Here is a 14,413-nt window from a genome sequence, read left to right as displayed (position 1 = left end):
CTCATTACAGAAGAGTCTTCTCATGTAATCTATTATACAATACAAAGGGGAAATGAATCACTTTTTGCCAGAACCTCAAATGAAAAGCTGAAAAAAAAAATTAATCTCTCTCTAAAAAAGCAGAATTTGAAGCTAGGAACATTTTCTTATTGTTTCTTCTTTCAGCAACAGCAGAACTTCAAATCTCCCTGACCGAATTCTGCACGTAACCAAGTGGCAGAGCAATTAAACCAGGACCTGTTGTTCAGCCCAGCCTTAAAGTCTGCCTGGGAAAGGCTCCATAATAAGATATACAGCCTTGGGAAAGTGTACGAGCACGTATATTTGGTTGCAAAAGGTTTTTCTTGGGTTTAATATTTTCTTCCATCTATTCCAATCTGTAGCTCTTTTTTCAGGTTCTTTATTTGCATTTCAACAGCAACATAAAACCTGAACAGAACATAGCATAGATCCAAACATAAAAACAGAACCTTTGTCTTCCAGGTTCGCCAAAGGCCATGCTCAAGACTATTACTGCTCAACGTGCAAAAGAAATAAATTACAACTGGGAGGTTAAAAATTGCACAGTTCAAAGTTGCAGTGTTAGTTCTGGATGCAGAGAACATCTATTCAGATTCCCTACAAGCAAGTCAGCAGTTGTTTCTTTTGTACACGGTCCCATTTTTACTCGACTATACAAATCCTCTTAATTTTAGCAGCTCATCTGGAAGTCTCATCTTGCCTGTTCCCCTGAAATTCATCTCCCCCCACTTCCTAAAGTGGGATTTGAAAAAAAGTCACTGGAAACAATATCCCCAAAACATCCTCTCAGCACTTTTGAGAGTCCCATCCACAACACACATAAACCACGGGATATTCTCCAAGCACTTCAAAGCCTCAAGGCATACCAGGCTCCCTTTCAACCGAGAGCAATATTTAGGCAAGAGGCATCATAGCTTGTTTAATTCCAGCTCCACACAGAGGACGGTCTCCAGTGGGGACAAAGAACACAGCACAAGCCCTGAAGTGAAAAGCCAGGCTGGCTACCTGCCCTTCCAGGTGGCACACAACCACTCACACAATGCTTCACTTGACCTTCCAGACACCTCCGTCACTCCTGACAGTAGCTGTGGATCCTGGGCACTTTGCCATACTAATGCAACAGGGTTCAAATGCTTCTGAATTGCTAGCAGAGCTATTACTGAGCTGTGGTTCACTGCAGGTTTATTAGAGTCTCCATGTTAATCCTGCACATCTGAAATACCTGTGCTACCCTGCTGAGTAAACAACATCAGGGAAATCTGGGTGCTTCCATACTGTAGTACCTAAACAGCACTATTTTTCATGATTAAACAATGTTTAACAGAACCAAGCTCAAGAACTACTCAAAATTTGAACTGGGGGGCTAAAATTATTTTCAAGAACTGTCGGGCGTCGTTCAGAAGTAGAAACCATATTACTTTCCTTGAAACAAATTAAATATTGCAACACTGAGACACTGAGCAAGGCGCTTTCCAAACTTGCAAAGCCAGTCTCCCAAGAGCAGGCTCTCCTCCTGCCAGCAGCTCACCTCTCCACACAGCCCATCCTGAAGCAAGCGTAGCGTGAACCTTACCGAGTTCCTCTACCCCACAGCTTTTTATTACATTTAAAAACTAAGTTGTTGCGTGGTGCTCTGATCAATTTCTGTCCATCCAACCACAACTGAACCTCCTACAGCCTCGTCCTGGTTGGTGCAGCCCACCAAGGCATCCCCAGCCACAGCATCCCACTCCAACCCCACTCAGAAACAGCCACAACTCCCCTGGGAGAAAGCCTGAGGTGTCACAAAACTCTTTTCCTACCTTTTCCTTCCATGTCACAAAACTATTCAAAATAGAAAAGAGGAAAAAAATAAAAAAAACCAACCAAAATAAGATTTTCTCCTCCCCAACCACCCTCTCATGCTCATTTTTCTCCCTTCCCGTCCTTCAACACGTTTCCCTTTCCAGTAAACCCTCACAAACACAAGCCATTTCCTTGGTACAAAGGAATTTTCCCCTCTTCCCAGTTCTTGTGGCTTTGCTTGACACGGTGAATGTCCCAAACTGACGTTCTTTTGTGGGGGAGGAAAAGCAATAATTACACACAACCTGCAACGTGTGAGGAGGGGAATGAAACTAGGTCAGGTCTCAGCTCCTCAGCTTCACTGGGGTTCACCAAATGCTTTCACTTACAGTCACTTTAAAAATACAATTAAAATAATAATAGCACAGCAAGTGAACAAAGCAGCACCGCAGAATTCAGCATTCTGTCCCTTCCTTTGAAAGGGATAATGGCATTTCTGTGGTGACAAGAGGCAGGAAAACCTGAACCAGCAGAAAATGAAGCCCACAAGACACATCCCTGTACCAGGTGCTCTGATACTCAGAAGTCCAGGAAAAACAAACCCATAAAAATAGGGTTCTTTGGAAAAAAAACAAACCAAACAAAACAAAGAAACCACCAGTGATAATTAAGAGATGGGAAAGGACAACCTGGAGACATACATAATCGGTTTATGAGTTATGAACTGGTTTTAAAAGTTTTAAAAAAAAAAATCCACATTAAAAAAAAATCCACTCCTCTTACAGAATCTCTTGTTTTGCAACTGTCCTGGTTGGGAAGCACAGTCCCTAAGGAACAAATGCCAAGGCAGTTCTGCTGACGCTTCCAGCTCCGATTGAAACCCGAAGGGCCAAACTTCCAGAACAGCCCCAGCACTCCCAGAGCACGTTTTGTAATTATAACAGGAGCTGTTGGCTGCTGCACTCCTGCAAATCTGGTCCTTATTTATGACCTGACTCTTACAAAGTTGCTCCAAAGTTGCTCAGTTGCTCCAACTTCTCTTTCAATCAGCTTAAAAGTCAGTTTAGTCCCTGGTACCTCAAGACGGCGTCTCTGATTTGGGGAGCACGCTGTGCCAAATCTCCCAAAAAAACCCCACTACAAACACGCATTGCAACGTGCTGAACCTAAATTCAAAGGTCTGAGTTCCAAATCAGTTCCCAAATTGCTGTGAGGATGATTTTACACTGGCAGGCTCCGTGCCAAACCAAATATTGCCCCGTTTCCCACCGCCACCACTAACACAAATCAGTGTCCTCTGCAGAAGATGCTCCCACTTGTCCAGCTGGGATTCATGGTCCCTTTTTCAGCCTGAATTTTGCACTTCTTTAACTACACTGAAATAAATTCTCTCCTGTAGTCAAACCAGGTGTGCTATCACACACAGACAAGACATAACTCGCCAAAGTGGGTGATGGTTCTTTTAAAAACACAGATTTAAACTGCTCAGGAGCACTGCTTCACTGTAAAGCTTCAATCTTGAAGAGTTTCAAAATGTTTAACACTTAAAAATCTGATGCTTCCAGTAAGGAATTTTTCTCTATACATGATAGAAAAAGACACGGTTAAGTATTTTTCTTACATTCCCATCTGATCCTATTCATATTAAGAAAACACTAATCCTTGAGTGCTTTTGGTTAAAGACATTTAAAGATCAATTCTACTGAAGCTGGGAAGCTGGATATAGGAATAAGCTCATTAAGAGCTATGCTATGGTTATTATTAAAACACCACAATAGTCCATCGTCTCATGCGTACACAACCTTGCATAACTGGAGACGTCAGCATTTTCATTGTAAATTCTGCTTTCAGAGGTTTCTAACTTGCCTGTAAAAAAGCTGCTATGGCCTGAAATTTGTTGCTATTTCTCTGCCAAGGGAGAACTATTTTAACATTAGGAAACTATGCATTCATTGGAGTTGGCCGCTGGTTTGGGGTTTTATCTATACAAGTGGTTTTAAAATAAAAATAAAAAGATAAAAAAATCCTCACAACTCAGCATCTCTGAAAACCTTCTGGCTCAAAAAAAACCCAAAAAAACAACCCCACGCTAAAGGAATCAAATTCCTAAAAGTTAATGATTATTATAATAATTATTATACCCCTTCAAAAAGCTGCAACTGTATGGCAGATAAGCCTAAAACATGCAATTATTTCTGCTACTTTGCAAAATTGTAGCCACACTGAGAGACTACCAACTCCCAGTGTCTCATCAACACAGACTGTAAATAACAACCCTACCCACGTCCAATTAGTTTGAAGCTCAAGACCATGCCCCTGCTAAAGGGCTGCACATTTTAAACACAGAATGGACACACTAAGACTGATTTAATCTGGCTGTTCATACAATTCCCCAGAATCTCAGCTAGCAAATCCTGTACTGGGCCAAATAACTTACTGAACCAGATCCCTGAAAGGGCATCCAGCCCTCACCCGAAGCTGTGGGGATGTCACATTCCTCCATAATGGGCTTTAATAATTGCCCTGCCTTGAAATAAAATTAAAAGGAAAATAAATTAAAAAGATAAAGCCGGCTCTGATTTAACTAATCAGTTTGAATTATTAATTTAACTTGCAGATATCAAAGCCGCTGTTGTTGTTTAAAAAAGAAAAAACCAAAACAAAAAAGTAACAAGGGAACCCAGGGTGAACTATTTGCTTTATTTTTTCCTACCAAACTGGAAGCAGAGTCCTGATGCTTCTACATCACCTCTGTCCCAGGAAAATGATGGATGTGCAGGATTCCATCAGCCTTGTGACCTCTCGGCAGGGTGGCACTGGCTGGAGAGGACCCATGGGGACACCCTGGGATGGGGAACAGGACAGGGAACATCCCACCACCATAGCATCCCTCCTCCACACACTGCAGCACCTCACAAAATCCCACAGCCTGACCCAGGCAGGTCACAGCAGCTAAAGAAGGATCTCCAAGTGGACAGTGCTGACCACTGTGACCACAGGTGACATTAGCCTTTAAGCACGGCCAACATTTTGACAAAAATGAAGGTACAGTGCTCATATGACTCACCATTTTTACAGAAAGAAGGGTACTGTGCTGAACACACTTATTTTTGAATGCTGTTTAGTGTCAGCAAATGGCTGTGACCAAGTTAAAACCCAAAGGACAACTCGTTACTCACTTCCACCACAAGCACACGTCACCCCTTAAAGGGGGTCTCTCCCCTTCCCTGGTCTCCTAGGAACCTCCCAAATTTAGGACCATTCTGAACTACTGTGTTTTTCACAGGACACAGAAATAGGCTGTCCCTTGTGGAAAGCTTTAAATTAATCCTTTGAAATTTGACCTAAATTAAAAGAACTGAAACGCATTGTCACCACACCGGGCGGCGGCTCCAAGTGGGTGCTCCAAGGACGGTGTCAAGGCATTGCATGTGGGTAAGAGACCAAATTAGCTACCCAGCAGGATGATAACACACAGCCTGGGCAAGGGGAGGTCAAGGGAGAGCTCACTATTTATCAAATATATGTCTAAACTAATTATTCAGTTCACAAAGTAACCCTTCAACCCATGTGTGCGGTCAGAGCCCTTGTGAAACGCTGGCTATCATCAAAGGCCTGGGCACACACAGGCTGAGAGAATGGTGCCTTTGTACACGCTGGGGGAGACTTTATTTCTAAACATTTAAAAGCAGAAAAAGTCTTTCTGCTCCCTAGGATGAAAAGCATATACATAAACACTTGATGTGAGATATAATTTGAGAGCTGACAGTCCCCAGAGAAGTCCTACAGGTCCTGTTCCTGCTCACACTGCGCAACGGCCTCGGGTTTTGCCATCGCTGCTTGGGAATAAATAAAGCGCCGAGACTCACCACACTCAGGCCCCTCAGTGAGCACCCACAATATCAGCACCATTATCACTCACAACGGCTCAGGATGCCATTTGCAGTGTGAGCACTTTCATATGGACCAGAGTAATGTCCAGTGGTCACAGAGGGGTATTTATTTACTCAAGATTGGCTGTGAATAGCCAAAGAGCACAGCACCTTGATGTATGACATCTTGCACATATCCTGCCTGTACCCATGCAGCTGATTACCCTATTAGCTAAATACTGCTCATGCAAAGCACAAACTTTAGTATTTTTTACACAAACCCAGATACTCTGAAGAAAATTATTGCAAACGTCCCTAAAGTTACATATAGCTGAGAGAAAGTATTTTCTCTGTCACAACCAAAGGAACAAATCTCAATTCCTGTTAGCATTGCATACAGCTTTTCCAATATTCTTGAGTCACTAAGACAATAAATAATAACAACCAAAGCACCTTGTATTAAAAATAAATAAATAAAGACAATTCAGGGCATGTCCATGAAGGAAGACTCAGGAACAGATCAGCAAGTGTCACCAAAGGTCATGGCCCTGCCGACCTTCTCAGCTGGCATGAAATGTCATAGCTCTAATGACTGCAGTCAGCAGCCCCATTGAAAATTTACATTATTAGAGCACCTGACCCCCCAAATTAGCTGTGCCCAAAATGTTTTGGCATTTACTAAATTAAAAAAGAAGTCTACTTTGTCTTTGAAGAGATCTTTTGAAGAGGGTTGTTTTTTTTTGTTTTTTTTTTTTGTTTTGGCTTGGAGAGCTTGTGGGTGGCAGTGATAGAACCCAGAGAAGGTGATTGTGTAAAAACTTGGTTTTGTTTTGGTTTGGTTTTTTTTATCAAAGGGTTTAATGAAGTTCATAAAGGAGGTTTTATTTCCCAAATCTCAGATATAAATCCCACACAATTCCCTCTATTCTGCAGCATAAAAGCTCTTATTATGCCATTAACTTAGAAGCGTTTTCTGATTTTTTTTTTCTTGTTTCTGGTAATGATTTGGGTTCTCACATCTAAAATTGTTTCACGTCAGTAACATTCCTGCCCAGGAAAGAAGTTTTAAATCTTTTTTAACAATTTACTCTTTGATAAAACCCAGATTCCACCCCCTACATACTCACTGTGGAAACAACATATATTTTCAAACTGTGCTTTCCAAAATAATAAAAGCTATTCTTTCCCTGAAAAGTTGAAAAATTACCAGTCACCGTGCAAAAAATATTACTCTTCTTCCCGGAAAACATTTCACCAATCTTGCAATCACGTTCTTTCTGACTTAACCCTAAAACTAGGGGACCTCACTACAAAGCTAGTCTGAAACCAGAATTATTCATGATTTTGTCATTCCCCTGAAAAGCCAGAAAGGCACCAGATGTTCAATTAACAAATCATACAGTAAGTGGCAACAAGAGTTGGGTGGTTTTTTTTTTTAAATCTCAGGTTACCTTCAAAAGGAGAAAAAAATAAAATCTTTGCTATCAACAATCTCTATGGCTGACAGATGACAATATTGCTATTCTTTGAGAATTTTTTTCAGGAATGCTTGCTAGGGAAGAGGGCTCATCATCTTTAAATAGTTCATCCCCTGCCATCAATAAAAATGTACTTGGACCGGATTCTAAAAATGTGTTAGCTGGTGACGTCTATTTTTAGAGGCAGTGGATAGAAACAAATAAGTTTTGCATGAAGATGTATTAAATAAAAACAAAACTGCATCTGTGGACATGAGTAGCAGAATGTATAAAGGCCAAATTCTCTGCAGCAAGCTTGCCAGGTCAGAAATGCTCTGTTGACTATTATATCAGCTTGACAGCTGAGTTATTAGAACTGTGATCACTCCTCTGAAAGACAGATACAACCTTATGAAAGAAGCCTCACTTCCTCCCCCAGATGCTCACAGAGCAGGAACGACCCAGCACAACACAGTAAAATCATTCTTCAATGCAATCAGCTCACAACAATAAAAAAGCAGCCCCTCCTGAGCTGTCCAGAGAAGAAAACCACTTTGCAAAGCTTGAGGAACAGATAAACCTAGAAGAACATACCAACAGGTGCAGGGTCAAAATAGGAGATTTTATCAAAACACCTCTTCCAACGTGAAGGTCTACATCAGCCTTTGCTTTCCCAGCAATAAACTACAGCCCTTCTATTCAGACCTCAACATTTACACCTTCAGAACTTGTGATCCAGGCACTGCTTGGCTATCAACAGCAACAGGGAAGTTTGTTGTGAGTACAAACCCCAACAAAGCTGCAACAGTGTTTTTGCAGAGTGCCCGGCAAAACTAAACATTCACAAATAAAAACTAATGAGATTTCTTTTTCTTGGGACTCCTCAGGTTCATGACCAGCAGCCACTCAGCTGCTTCGTTCCTTCAGACAGCAACACGTAACACACACGAAAGTGCCACAGACTGGTTTCCTTGAAGACCCATTCCTGAAAAACTTTCATCTGTGCACTTTGATTATACAACGTGATGACAGTCCCAAGTGAAATCACTGACACCACTGGCTTGCATAAGAATAAACAAACACATGCTTGTACAAACACAGCCCAAGCGAGAGCAGGGAAAGTCAGAGACCGTAACTCTCCTGGGCTGATCTGTTACTTGCCTTAGATTTACCAGAGCACATGGAAAGATCTTGACTTCTATTTCAGATGTTCAGGCATTTTAAATTAAGTTCTTTTAAGGAATTAAGGATTCTAGAGTGATTTACCTTCGGGTTCCACTGTGGTGTCTTCAACAACTAAATTAAATGAAGGTCGAGCCAGGGAAAGTCCAGCCATGGTGAACACCACCAGGCAGATAAGGCAACCCGAATCCCAGCGGACCATCTTTTTAGAGTAAATTCCTGGTCCATTTCCATATCTCCATGTGGACTTTAATCCCATCTGAACACCTCTAGAGAAGCATGGAGAGAAAGCCGTGCCTTCAGCCAGGGTAATGCCTCCTCCCTTGGAACGACAGCTGCTGCTGTGGGGAGGAGAGAGATTTAACACTGTCAGCAAAAACATCTCCAAACACAAACCAAAAACCTTCATAAAGCCTCAAACCGAACTGAGGTGAGAGGGAGGGGAGGAGGATGGGAAAAACAGTTTTCCAGCTTCAAGAATATGTGAAAAGTGAGTGACTTTTCATCTTCTGTTAGCAGTTTCCATCATCACCTGAGGCGTAACCAAGTCCTCCTTGTTTTCACAAAATCACTTCTCTGCACATATTGAGAGCTATTTTACTGACAGAAAAAACATACAGGTTTTCAAAAATGAGAGGCACACACATGTGCAGGCACATAACCTGTAATGCCACAAAATTACCACAATTATACAAATTATATTCTTGTTATTATTTGAAGGTTTATGTAAGTTTGCCTTGTTTTTCATTCCTTCACCTAGGCAGTTCTGCAGCCAGATGAATTTGCAGGAATTCAGTAATTTTCCACAAGGAAAACAGTTGAAAAATATACTCCTTAGACTTGGAAAAATCTGTAAGACTATTTCAATTCAGGACTTCCAGCTCCCCCATGGATGTACCTTCTTCTAACTCAGTTTGCTGTCCTTTGGAAGCCTGAAAATCCTGGACAGGTGAAAGGCTCTAGTCTTCACAGTGATATTGGTTTGCTACTCTGCATTACAGGCAATTAAAATCTGTATAAAGTATGGAATAAATTGCAGGAAAGCATCACTTTCCATCCAAACGTGCCAAGATGTGTGCACAAACCTTTCTTTTCTCAGTCTCTCAATGATGCTTATTGAGGTATATTTTTCAGAGGTAGGGAAAAAAAAAAGTCTATTTTATTCACAATAAAAGTAATTTAAATGGATGAAGTTAAGTGCTAATCCAGGCATGGTCTGACAGAGAAGAGAAATGGCACCAAAGTAACTGGCACTCCCTTCAGAGGACCCTGTTGCCTCAACACTGAGATGCCAGGTGAGGGTCAGAAGAGCATCCTCCTCACAGGGTGGTTTAACAGCTCAAGCAGAAGATTAGACCTGATTTTCCGCTTCAGAAATAAAAGACGGGTAAAACCTCAGTAAATGGATAAAACAAGTAACTGCAGCAATTGTTCTGATCTGGTCAATGATTCATCTTAGATGTGATGAAACCCAACTGAAATTTGGAGAGCACTCATCTTGAAGGGAAAAAATAACACAAAACCTCTTTTTCCCTCCTGCCCTCAACACTTGAAAATTTAAAAAAACTTAAAAAGGCAGGGAGTGTAGAGATAAAGTCAAACTTCTCCAAACCCCTTGTCATTGGGATGTGGTGTGGTACCTCAGCACACAGGAACAGGGACACAGATTCTCCTTTTATAAAGCCAACCATTAAAAAGTTGATTCTGATTTTATTGCCCTTTTGCTGCCTGTTACATACAAAATTCATAGTACTAAGGACAGAAATGTTGTTGAGGGACATTTTATTTTGGGTACTATATACAGTAACTTCTGGGGTCAGTAAAAACAGATTCTGGTTGACATAAATAAGGCACTTGACGAAAATAATTAATACACGGTATCCCCAGGTGAATCCCTGATACTTCAGGGCAAGCTTTTTCCAACTCAGTTGGTATCCCTTCAAAGCCTCCTTTAGAGATTTCAGCCTGTTTCAAGCATCCCAGACCACAAGCTAGCAACTACCATTAAATCTCCAGCAAAAACACCACCAGACCACTGCACAAACATTTGCGAAGAGTTTGCCCAGCTCTTCTCTAAATAAGCACAGAGCAGGTGTAGAGCTGAAGAGAGCTCTGTCTCTGGGACCAGTTTGTGTCTGGAGCAGGACTGGAGCAAACCCCCCCTGGATGCTGCCCCCCAGGTCAACTGCCCACCTCACTGTCTGGCAGCCACAGCCCTGCAGCTCAGTTTATCCAGCTGTAAAGTGGGTAGAAACCCCTAATTAACAACCTGAATGTAACGCTGATTTAATTTCCATAAATCGTCCTGTAAACTCTGATTAAAGTCTATGTCGATAAATGCAAAATCCAATCATGATTTTGCAGAAAGAAAACATACCAGAATGCCAGCATGTATTTCAGACTCCAAGAGCATTAATTCCACCGGCATTTCTGCAGTTTCAGATTTTCAGACTGCACTAAACGCCACTGAAAACACATTTGTGGTTCCTATCCTCATCCTAAATCCTGAAGCGTGCCACAAGGCTACTTGGCCATGCGTCTCCTCACCTGAAGATCTTTGTTGGCTTCTGCATCTGAACATCTGCCGGCAGAAAGAAGGGATTCTTCATCCACAGGGCAGCAGCAAACTCAAAATCGTAGCTTGCAAAGGTGCAACAACGCAAAAACCAAAGCTCTGCACCCATTCATGGAGCCAAACCACTCTTTACCACCACAACAGCAAACAGGTTTCAAGGATTGCCCTTTCCCAAAAGTGCAGTCCAACGAAGATGAAACGAAACCAAATTCTTTTCATAGTTTAATTGCCACAGTCGCTGGGGGACGAGTCTCTGGAAAGACCTCCTGTGCTGGATAATTATGTACCTCTATCTCAATGTTTGGAACACAGCCCCAGCATGCTTTTTGGCCTCCACAATTCTGGCTTCCTGACTACAATACCATAATCCCTCCTGGAGTCTCAGACTCAGTGAAAGCCACACGTAGTGTTTATTTTTCCCCTTGAAAGGGAACTCTGTCTCTCTTCTCAGCCTACACTTTGGGGAGGAGTTGTCAGCCCCCAATGATTGATGGTTCTCCTTGCCACTCGCTCATCAAGTCAATTTTCACCTCGTCACATACCTGCCCAAATTTTCTTTGCCAAACTGACAAGCATGGGAAAGCAGACTGGTTTGGGAGCCCAACCAAATTCCTCCAAGCTGTACTTCAGTTTAAACACACACACACACAAACAAGTAGTACTTGTTCAGCAGTGGCATTAATTAAATTCAATGCTCAGTGTTCTTTTTAATCTACTTGCATTGTTGTTTATAAGATGTTTATCACTCCCCAGGGACAGTACAATTTGTTGAGTATGTTAACCAAATCAATACATTGCTCACTGTATAACTTTTCAGCATCTTTCTCTATTAGGCGGGGAATAGCAAAATCAAACAGAAAAATCCAGGTAGATGAAGCTTTACAGCTAACAGCTTTATATACACAATTCCACTGACAGGAATTCTGTGTGGACAGAAAATGACAGAAATACACATCCGTCTATAAGAATATATATACACATATATCTAACAAGACTCTTCAGCAGAGTTCAATCTCCAAGCAAATCTGAGCATCACAGCTATTAAACATTAATTTTGGAGGACTAATGGAAACCGGCTGGCAGCTTCAGTACTTTTTCATTGTTTGAACTTCTTTCATTTGCTTTCCAGGACTACCCTGTTTTTCTCAAGTCTTTTGCCACCAAGAGATCGGGGGGCGGGGGGGGGGGGAATCTGCATTTTAATTGACATTCCAGAGAGAGGGAGAAGTCCAGAGGCTGCTGATTGCTGTCTATTCAGCCCAAACAGGCTTTTCAGATGAAAATGAGAAAAGGCTAGTGGAAGATTTACAGGGATTTGGTACAAAGGAAACAATGAAGTTTTAAATGTTGATAGCGTTTCACACCAAACGCATAATGGGTCCCAGTTTGAAGGGGCCGTTTTGCATTTAAATATATATTTCACTGACGATTTCTCTCCCCCCTTATCTCAGACGGGACGGTTGTGCCCTGCGGCCCCGCTCCCGCAGCACGGCGGGGCAGGACCGGGCTGCGCCGGGCTCCGACCCGGGGCTGGTACCGAGCCGGGGCTGCTCCACCGGGGACGAGCCCCCTTTCCTCATCGGTGCTGCCCGTCCGGCTGTCACCGCTGGAACCGTCCCCAAAAACACCCGTGCACCCACCGGGATGCGGGCAAGGCAGCAACACAGCGGTGCTGCTCGGGCTTCCCCCCGCACCGCAGCGGCGACCGATTGACTACAAACCGACCCGCAGCCCCGCCGGGGAGCAGAAGGGAGCCCCGCACCGGCACAGCCCGTCCCGGTCACCCCCGAGCCCCGATCACCGGCACAGCCCGTCCCGGTCACCCCCGAGCCCCGATCACCAGCACAGCCCGTCCCGGGGATCCCAGAGCCCCGCACCGGCACAGCTCGTCCCGGGGATCCCAGAGCCCCGCACCGGCACAGCCCGTCCCGGGGATCCCAGAGCCCCGCACCGGCACAGCCCGTCCCGGGGATCCCAGAGCCCCGCACCGGCACAGCCCGTCCCGGGGATCCCAGAGCCCCGCACCGGCACAGCCCGTCCCGGGGATCCCAGAGCCCCGCACCGGCACAGCTCGTCCCGGGGATCCCAGAGCCCCGCACCGGGCACCCCGAGCCCCGCACACCGGCAGAGCCCCGGGCCCCGCGGAGCGCTGCAGCGCGCACACGGCGCCGAGAGCGCGGCGGGACCCCCAGCCCTGCCCCGCCGCCTCCCCGGGGCCGCCCCTTCCCCCGGCCCGCCCGCTGCCTTTACCTGCGGCGAGAGCGCCGGGCGGGCGGGCTCCGCTCCGCGGCGGCTCCCGGGCTGGGGCGCGGTGCCGAGCGGCGGCTCCCGGGACGGGGCGAAACTCCCGTGCGGCCGCGGTCACGGCGCGGGCGGCCCCGGCTGGCGAGCCCGCAGCGGCGCAGCGCCGCGCATCCCCCGCGGGACGCGCCCGGGGCAGGCAGGAGGGCGGCGAGGCGAGGCAGGAGCCGGCCCGGCGCCCCGTCCCGTGCCGTGCCCTGGCTCGGCCGCGGCGGCTACCGCCTCAGAGGGGCGAGCCCGCCGTGCCCGGCGCCAGCTGCCTCCTCCCCCGCGCGGGCATCGCCGAGCAGCGCGCCGCGGGTCCCGCTCCGCTCCATCCAGCCGCCCGCCCCGAGCCGCCGCAGCTTTGTCACGCCGACAGCCGCCTCGGGTGGGAGGTGGGTTTTCTCTCCCCCCTTTCCCCCTCTCGGCGCACTCCTCCGGCTCCTTCCTCCTCCCCCGGTCACTCCCCCCGCTGCAACCCGAGCCGTTTCCTGGACGGCGCTGCCGGGCTCTGCCAATCGCCGCCGAGCCCCTTCCCCCGCCCGGCCCGCAGAGGTGCGGAGCCGGGAGCCCCCACCCTGCCCGGGGGTCGCGGATGCTCCCGCGACTCGGACCTGGCGCACTCAGCAGCACCGGAGAGGGGCAGGAGGGGCGCAGGGGAGCCCCCGCTCCGGCCGCTGCCTGCCCGGGGCAGCGGGGCAGCGCATCCCACGGCGACCGCTGGGCTGCAGGGAAGGAAACCCGCGCAGCCCCCGGACGGTTGCTCCACTGAAAGTTTTCCAGCGGATTGGAAAGGAAAGATGGGGGGCGCGGCAAGTACCTCCGCAGTGACTGAGCCTGGGCTGCGGCACTGCCAGTCCGGCACTGGCAGCATCTGCATCCTCACACAAAAATGGTACCATCACAACAACCTTTCCCGAAACCTCTCCTGAAGTGTTTCTGGCTCAGAAGCCATGGCTGGTTTGTGGCCACTTCTGTCTAGGGAGGATGGCTGGATAACACCCACTCCAGAAATCACCCTCAGGAGCCTCTCAGTTCAAAGCCTGATTCCAACTGCCCCGTGAATTGGTCTGACAGTGCGCCTTTAATACCTGTCTGTGCAGTGCCCAAATGGGAAAAGTTGTTGAAAAGTTACGCAAATATAATTTGCTTGGACACACAGATTTAAAACTGCATAATATGGGTATTCAAAATTCAGTATGGCTTAGCGTGATCCTTGGTTAATAAAACATTTGCTT

At 46.0% G+C, this 14,413-nt stretch overlaps 1 protein-coding gene across 14 annotated transcripts in view; it reads right to left on the bottom strand.

The window, feature by feature from the left end:
* The window catches only part of FGFR2 (fibroblast growth factor receptor 2), an 81,055-nt gene extending 66,972 nt beyond the window's left edge, over window positions 1-14,083 (bottom strand). For 2 of the 14 annotated variants that reach the window (XM_048310431.1, XM_048310438.1), the window contains exons 1-2: window positions 10,865-11,291; window positions 8,402-8,658 (exon numbers count right to left, since the gene is read on the bottom strand). In XM_048310431.1, coding sequence (XP_048166388.1) covers window positions 8,402-8,658; window positions 10,865-11,001 — 394 coding nt within the window. In that variant the 5' untranslated portion in view covers window positions 11,002-11,291. Of the gene's footprint in view, window positions 1-8,401; window positions 8,659-10,864; window positions 11,296-13,142; window positions 13,246-13,789; window positions 13,811-13,995 lie in introns of those variants that run through there. The other 12 variants (XM_048310437.1, XM_048310441.1, XM_048310433.1 and 9 more) reach the window with 11 other exon arrangements.
* Between the last annotated feature and the right edge of the window lie 330 nt (window positions 14,084-14,413).

This window comes from Corvus hawaiiensis, chromosome 8 (assembly GCF_020740725.1).
Source record: "Corvus hawaiiensis isolate bCorHaw1 chromosome 8, bCorHaw1.pri.cur, whole genome shotgun sequence".
In the NCBI taxonomy this organism is placed as follows: domain Eukaryota; kingdom Metazoa; phylum Chordata; class Aves; order Passeriformes; family Corvidae; genus Corvus; species Corvus hawaiiensis.
Note: the sequence above shows the minus strand (reverse complement) of the source record. Positions and strands in the feature narration are given on the sequence as shown.